This window comes from Alexandromys fortis, unplaced genomic scaffold, assembly GCF_014885135.2.
Source record: "Alexandromys fortis isolate MF-2015 unplaced genomic scaffold, M_Fortis_MF-2015_v1.1 scaffold_46, whole genome shotgun sequence".
Lineage (NCBI taxonomy): Eukaryota > Metazoa > Chordata > Mammalia > Rodentia > Cricetidae > Alexandromys > Alexandromys fortis.
This window is the reverse complement of record NW_026067919.1, coordinates 7,737,911-7,746,437: the sequence shown is the minus strand read 5'-3', so window position 1 is coordinate 7,746,437 and position 8,527 is coordinate 7,737,911. Positions and strand designations below refer to the sequence as shown.

Genomic DNA, 8,527 nt, shown 5'->3' with positions numbered 1-8,527 from the left:
CATTCTCAATTTCAATTACTTGAGTGATCAAGGAATGAACAAATGAAACTAGAGTGCTAGTTCTGAAGTCAGGGAGACAGGCCCTGGGCTGTGTCACTGCATACATGGACTTCAAAGGTAATCTTATTCCAGAAAGTTATAAACAGCTGGCTCACTAACTCTGTGGCCGGGGAGATCAGCTACTGAATTTCTAGAGAAATGACCTTATACTCACTCATATTTGGTTTCTAGCCATAAATAAAGGACATTGAGCCTATAATTCGGGTTCTTAGAGAAGCTAAATAAGAAGGAGAACCCAAAGAAAAACATATAGGCATCCTCCTGAATATTAACCTTCATCAGGCGATGAAAGGAGATAGAGACAGAGACCCACATTGGAGCACCGGACTGAAATCTCAAGGTCCAAATCAGGAGCACCAGGAGAGAGAGCACGAGCAAGGAACTCAGGACCGCGAGGGGGGCACTGAGACAATGGGGATAAAACCGGTCTCGCTGAACATAGCGGACAATGAGGACTACTGAGACCCCAAGAACAATGGCAATGGGTTTTTGATACTACTGCACCTATTGGTTTGTGGGAGCCTAGGCAGTTTGGATGCTCACCTTACTAGACCTGGATGGAGGTGGGTGGTCCTTGGACTTCCCACAGGGCAGGGAACCCTGATTGCTCTTTGGGCTGACGAGGGAGGGGGACTTTATTGGGGGAGGGGGAGGGAAAGGTGAGGCGGCGGTGGGGAAGAGACAGAAATCTTTAATTAATTAATAAAGAAATAAATGAATTAAAAAAATACATACAAGTTTTTCTCTGTAGAGGTACTATTGCAACTAAAAAAATGTGTATTATAAAGACACAAAAGTGAAATATCTAGAATTGCACCACCATTATTATTATTGATGTATACAGGTATCTGTAAGCATATGCGTGACTGCAATGCCTCTCTCTTATCTTGCTTATGCATTGTTATAGTACAGAATACTGTGAAAGTAAGGTGAATATTCTGGTAAATATTAAAACCATTGCTTGGCTGTGAAATTATTTTGTGTATGGAATTTAGCTGTTTTCTTGAAATCTGCATTTTGGCTCTCCACACCAATGTCCTTTGGATACGAAGATGTACCATAAGCAGACTGTCATAGCACCATGGTGTCTCAGACACCGGCTAGGGTCAATACCTTACCACATTTTGTTGACCCTTGAACTTCTATAGCTGTTTTGTGCTATGACTTCCTGCATCTTTCTTAAGTGTTGGAAGTCATGGTTCCCTGGACTTCCCTTATTTCCTGGTAACTCCGCAAGGCTTCCCTACTACCAGAGTCACACACTCTCAAAATAACAGCAGTCAGAACAAGGTCCAAGTTTCACGGGTGCTCTCAGCAAGTCCTTTCAAGGTCACCTCCCTGGGCTCTGTCCAGGCCCGCATCTAGCCAAGATAATTACCATTACCAGGACTCTGACCGTCTCATATGCACATTAATCTGTTACACACTGTGTTCCTCTTGCCTGTGCTACTCACGTTTGCCCTTCACCTACTTGAGTCTGTCATATATGTGTAAAATGTCAGCTCCAAATCGTCATGGAAATGTAGTTTGCTGGAACTGAAAACACCTGGGAGACAACGTGCTTATGAAAGGCTCATATTGGTGAGCGTGTTGATATGTGCTATTAATCTTACTTTTATCTGTCATTTAAAAAATCCCAAATGCAAGTATTATTTATGGAAGTAGTTTTCACAGTGAGTTACACAGTGGCTCTGCTGGTTCTGTCTGGGCTGTGGAGTCTGTGCTGCGGGACCTCCCACAAAAGCTCAGGGAGCCAGACACACAGCAAGCATATCTAATGTTCCTTTCACAGTAGTGGCTGACATCGGAGATGTGGTGATGCTCTAGAAAACATCTTCTATAGTCACTTGAAATATTACCAAAGGAGCAACTGCCAGACCCCAAGAGGCTGTAGATGATTTAACAAGTCAAGCTTTAGAACCTGGGAAACAGCAATTCTGTGTTTATAGTTGAGGAGAGACTGTGAGGAAGTTCCTTGTATCATTTTTACACAGCAAAGACATTAAAGGCAGAGTTATGATGGGGAGATGACCGAAAAATGGAGGAAAGGCGCTCTAGATAACTCAAGTCTCTCCTCAGAGATTCTCCTGGGGAGTGTGGGGAGGAAAGGTCTTCAAGATGTCAGATTTTGTCTGAATAAGAGGATGAGAGAGAAAGGCATGGATGGCCACAGATCTGAATGCCAGCCACAGCAAGACTTCAGAAACGGGATCTGTGGTATGAGGTGGCAAAAGGGAAGATGGTTTAGAGAGCTTGAGAAACCTGCTGAACTCTGCAAACCTACAGTAGCAAGCAGGATACCATACCATTGTTATACAGCTAAAGAGTTCTTGGATAGAGCTATGCGTGTTTATTTATATTCTTGAAATATATACATATATGTGTATGTATACCCTGTTTTCACTGGATAATGAGGGCATAATAAATACCAAGAACATACTACAACATCAAACAGAACTGTGTGGGAACTAAAGCACCGAATGAAACAACGCTGGAGTCAATGTAATGTCGCCTTACTGCTGTGTTCAAAGGAAGGAACAGTGAATATAAGAGCAGTTGGTCCTGAAGTGGTGGTCTTCAGCTTCAGACAGGGGACCCGCTCAGTCCCGACCAGCAGCCAGCAGAATCACTACGTCTCACCTCAAACTGACAGAAGCATCACTGGCTTCTGTTCCTTCTGTGGGGAAAGACTGTTTTAGAATGAAAATATAGGCCCAAACGCATACGTGAGGGCACTGCAGCGATGCTGCTCACCTGACTGGAAGATGAGTCACTGTAAGCCTGTGATCACTAACAGACCAGAAAGCCTTGAGGGTGAAAGAGAGCTTTAGAGGCAGCCAATGTTATTGCCAAACTTATTAATGAAGTTTTCCTCAACTCTTTCTGGGACATACACACACACACACACACACACACACACACACACATCCACTTCGGAGCAATACAATGGTATTATCCTATACAGTTTTTGTATATCTGATTAGGAAATAAAATTTCCATTTTTTGTATGCAAAATTATATTGACAAGTTTCTGATTCAAAGTATTTTGTATATGGACTGTTTAAAAATGAAAAATTAAAATGTCATTTTCTCCCTTGCACATCTCCCTAAAAAAGGTAGTTTCTTCAGATACTCACTAAAGTATTTTCTTAAAGCAGATATTAGGTCAATGGGAAACCAACACACTAGACTAGACATAGAAGATGTGAATTCTCAGTCCTGAAATTCTCAGGATTCATGGCTTGAGATATACCGTGTATATGGATAAGAGTTTGTAAATAGAATATCAGAATTTGAAAATAATAGTACTCTATATCTTAGTAGGGAAAGACATTAGAGAAAACAAACTGTGGAAAGACAAACACATTCTTATAATTATGAACTTTATTTTTTATTTACTAAGCCAACACGTTCAAGAAAGAGACTTTACATCTGGTTTCCATAATTCCTTTACAGGCAAATTCTAATATACAGTATGTACTCTGAACTGGATTGTAAAATCAGTGGGGAAAACGACATTGCAGACACTGTTTCTGGTTTTAGTCGTGACTAAGTTCTCAAGGCCAGCATTACTCATCATGGCAATGCACTACCAAGAAGAGAGGGGGCGCCTTTTACTCCACAAGGTGAAGACACAATCTTTAATCAGTTACATAATTATAGAAACCTCATTATCATCTGTCCAAATGTATCCTCCCAAACTGCTGCAGCAAAAACTTAAAGAAACCTGTGGAAATACCAACAGAAAATAGAACTCAAGCATCAGAATCAAGAAAACAGCAAGGCCATCATCTCCAAGGGAAACCTTACATATTTATATTACGGCTATACTTCATTTTCAAATGTGTGCATAAGCATGCAGAAGTAACTACCCATGTTAACTCAGCAACATGGAAGCTACAGTGTAGGATGAAGGGTGTGGGAATGGAGCTGCTGTCTTCCTGGCCTTCAGCACAAGCACAGTTGACCCCAAAGTGCATCCTCAGGAAGCTGGTCAGACTACTCTGGTGGCAAACAAGAACACCTGTGTCTGGAACACCATCGGTGGCCCGGAACCTTTCCAAAATGACAGTTATGGGGATGAAGTTGCCTTTGATACATTGAGTAAAATACTAAAAGGGACAACGGACATTCAAAGAAAACTTAGTGCTATCATGGGCAAAGTGGCATGCTGGGATACAGTTCAGTGAAAGGCTCTACAGCTTCCTTCCCACAGCAACATTTACAGAGAAATTATTTTACTAAACAAAGCCACACCCACAGGAGGCAATTTGATATTTCAGGCACAACTATAAGCAATTAAGCTCATTTAAAGTGCATATCTGATATTTTCTTTCATACTCAGATTTTTACTTACTAAAATGCTTAGTAAGTTCCCTAACATCTATATAAATACAGCGATCAGCAGTTGATATGCCTGAAAATACAGTACAAATGAAAAATGAGACTCCAAAAGAAAAATAACAGGTAGAAGGTTTAAGATTAGAAATCATCTATAATCCTTTGTTGTAAACCTTGGAATCACCTGTACCTATACGAATAAACATCTCAGCCCAAACTTTCTTTGAACAAACTCAGGACCACATAGCAAAACTCTAGCTCAAAAATCAATCGTCTAAAACGCATCCTGTTAAAAGCCAAATGAACAATTCTATATATTTTCTTCCCACACATGTAAAAACTGCCCAACTTTCCCTTGGCACTTGGAACTTGCCCACTCCCACTATCCTCACTGAAAGAACAAAATGAGCTACGTTTCTGTGAAAGACAGTTGGCGGAGTGCTGGCTTACAGATGCATTCAAGAGATCAAAACAGATGTGAAAGTGTGACCTCTGTTTATACAGCAGTGCTGTGCCCTCATCTCCACTTCTTAGTATTACTAGGAGCAGACAAGATGTTCTTGCAGCTTTTACAGAAAACTGCAGGCAAATATTCTATGTTGTTTGCAAATGCATCGTAGATGTCTTCTCTAGGTAATATATTTGAAGCATACATTGTGTTTTAAAAGTATACTGATGAGGGATGGGGATGGAGCTCATTTGATTGAGTGCTTGCCTACCACATGAGGCTCTGGATTTGACCTCCAGTGCCACATAAAATCAGGTGTGGTCATGCACTCTTGTAATCCCAGCACTCTGGAGATGGAGGCAGGTGATAAAATATCCAAGGTTATCTTTGGCTATACAATGAGTTAGAGCCCAGCGTGGAATATGTGAGGCTCTTGTCTCAACCAAAAACAAAGAAGAAGAAAAAAAAATATAATAATGAGCCTACCTATGTTCTATCAAGACTGAGGCCCAACAACGGTATAGAGGATAAACTGGTGGATGCATATTTCTGCAAATTCATCAGGGAGAAAAAAATTAAAGGGGCCAAAGATTAAAATAAACAAATTACTGGAGTCAACATTTTCATCTAATTGACAACGAAGACATTTCCCTCAAACCAGAGGGTTATAAATAAATTTAAAAACTGAAACTTTCCCCTAAGGATAAGGCCAACTTGCAAAAAGCACTTCACAAAAGTCTATACAAACCTTCAATTTAAGAAACAGACACTAGTATGTTCTACTGCAGGAGCTAGAGTATGATTGTAGCCGATACGCAATGATGAGATTAGCTTCTCTTCCCCACAAGGGCAAAGCACATGTGCTCACATGCAGCTACAAGGAGCCTGGCTCTCTTTCATGAACAAAGAGGTGCTTCTGCCCACAGCAGTGATGACTCCATAGCATCTGGCCTACGTCAGGGTGTCCTGAGCTTCGGTTCTTCTCTGACTAAAGTGCTGTGGTGTGAGACTATGCTCATCCACTCCCAAACCCAAGAAAGGTTGGCATCTCCGAATGGCAAACTGACTAGATTGAGGGATCACAACACACGAGGTGAAGACTGCCCCTAGATGACTGAAGCTTTCCACGAACCAACTGGATACCACGGTTCTCTTTGTAACCTAGTGACATTTAAAAAAGAAGCTTAGCAGCAGCTTAACTGTTTTGGCTACAATTACTTTTGATAGATTTTTTTTTTTTTTTTGGTCAGCTAATCAGATACTGGTCCTGTAAGGTTATTTGTCTGAAAAATCTTAATTTGAATTAAATGACCAGCCTAAAGATGGCATGCCTTGGACAAACATAAGGTAAATTTTCTCAACTGCTTGAGTAATGGTCAGCAGCATGGGTGGGTTTCTGTAGCCCCCACAGCTACCTTCTGCAGCAATCCTTCAGGAAGAACAGCTTCCTAGCTACAGTTTCATCCTCCCCCACCAAAAAAAAAATCTACTTTCAAGAAACCTTCATTCAAAATAGAAGAGGGAAACTCAGGAAACCCAGAAAAGCAACTTATCATGATATTCTTAAATTTATATATATTTTTTCTCAAAGTGTTTTAACTCATTTTTTATAGAAAATAAGCTTTAAATTCCTCTTATATCGCATCAAAATTTTGTGCAAATATTTCAAGTCCATTATTCCAGTCTTCAGATATTAGCAAATAGTCAAAAATCAATACAATTATTACAATAAAAACTTAACTTTAAATTTTCCATGTATGTTGTGGAAACTTAAAGTAATATGATGGATCTCTAAGTTAATAGGGTTTAAAACTCAATTACCAGCAAAACTCTAGCACCAACAGAGGTTACAACTAATATACCCTTAGGCATCTCAAGCTCTCCAAATTTACCCAGTAGCAATGTAAGCATATAGTACACGTGTGTATGAAATAAGGTGTTATAACAACATCTATTTGGTTTACATAAAATAATGAAAACTGTCAGCCTGGGAAATCTGTCTGAAAAAAAAAGGAGAAACAGTAGGACTATATTATTGATCCTAAAAAGGAGAGATAAAACCTATAAGGATTCCCCCATTAAAAGCCTGGTCTTTATTCATTGTGGAGATTTTGCATAGACCACATAAATATACAAAACACTGGCCAGAACCCTGCTTATGGACAATCATCTTCCATCATCACTACGGATCTTTAGTTCAAATAGTAACCATATTCACAGTAAGAGTAAGCAAAGGGTGAGGTTTTAATAACCAGTTATGGGCCACAACAGGACTAAATTAGCAAAGTACATGTGTTGCCTGGTAAATGGAATATTGACTTTTCTGGTGTGCACAGAGGGGGCTGGATAGTATGACTTAGCCTCTGAGATGGAGAAGTAAACTTGTGTTTACCTGAGACAAGAATGTGCAAATGTATAAAGTTCAACTAGAATAGAAAATGGAAGAGCCAAACTAGTAAAAGCTTCTGAGTTTTAATTTTAAGATTTGCTGTAATGGAACCTCCAACATAGTAATAAACTGCACATAAAGCTATCACAGAGCAGACTGTTTTCGAAAGACAAATTGGCAGGTGATGGCTATGCACTTAATGTATCTTTGGTTTAGGAAGACGAGAATATCGATTAGAGGCCACACAGTCCCCAGAATGCAAACTGCTGTGTGGATTCTGCAGTTCTTTTGGTCGTGATAATGGCCTTGGGATGCTTGTCTTGGCCTGCAAGTTTTGAGGCTCTAGTTGGGAATTGCTGATTTGTTTTTGTTTCAAAGTGCCAGAAGGGGGACGGAGTTTAGATGTTTTCAGATTCAAATTGTTTGCGAGATTGTTTTGATTAGACGTTGGCTGATGCTTTGAATTACATGGTGCGATTACTGGTGACTTCTTATATGTGGAAGTCCTACGTGGTGATGAATCAGAATCTGGAGGTGCCAAAGAACTCAAGGTGGATGGCTTTAAATGCTTGGACTTGAGCTGAGGAGACTGGTTTCTTCCAACCCTCTTAGTCTGGTCCACTGTACTTGACTGGGAAGGTGTCTGAGGAGGAGTAGGTACAAACTGCATGTCACTAGTTTGATTCTTTGCCATATGATGCGGCTCTTGAGCATTCACAGTCATGCTCAGGCTCGTTTCAGAAGGTATGTCCTTCACCACATCCACTGTGAACTGTGGGCTTGGCGACAAAGGACGCTCTTCCAAATCATAGCTGTTTTCTTGTTGCAAGCCATGTGTAAAGCTTCCATCTGGATGTACACCATCCTGGCACATGCCTTGGACTCTGTGTTCACTGTGGGCCTCGGTATGTTGTGGCTTTATTAGTTTTCCCTGGGCGTGGTCTGTAGATCTGGGATGGCTGCTGGAAGGCTGTAGTACTTGAGGCTGTTAAAATAAAAAAGTCAATAATTTATATTAGAAATTTACTCAGAATGAATGCAAATACAACTGCACTTACGCAAATTGACACTTATTATATTTTAATATGGAAAACATGATTTTTTTAAAGTAAAGAATGAATTGCAGGATCCAAGCAAACTCATGATACATATCAAATGAAAAGGCAAACAAAAATGATACAGGCAGCAAACACCGAACAAAATCCAAAATTAAATGGGACAAAAGAAAGCCTTTAAATATTTAATGAATAAAAAATCCCTGCATCATTAGATTTATCATCTTCAACATT

At 40.0% G+C, this 8,527-nt stretch overlaps 1 protein-coding gene across 6 annotated transcripts in view; it reads right to left on the bottom strand.

Annotated features, from left to right (window-relative positions):
- Window positions 1-3,426: 3,426 nt before the first annotated feature.
- Window positions 3,427-8,527, bottom strand: part of Ccser2 (coiled-coil serine rich protein 2) — a 111,525-nt gene continuing 106,424 nt past the window's right edge. For 3 of the 6 annotated variants that reach the window (XM_050140705.1, XM_050140706.1, XM_050140711.1), the window contains one exon: window positions 3,427-8,223. In XM_050140705.1, the coding sequence (XP_049996662.1) occupies window positions 7,435-8,223 (789 nt within the window). In that variant the 3' untranslated portion in view covers window positions 3,427-7,434. The remainder of the gene's footprint in view (window positions 8,224-8,527) is intronic. The other 3 variants (XM_050140708.1, XM_050140709.1, XM_050140710.1) reach the window with 2 other exon arrangements.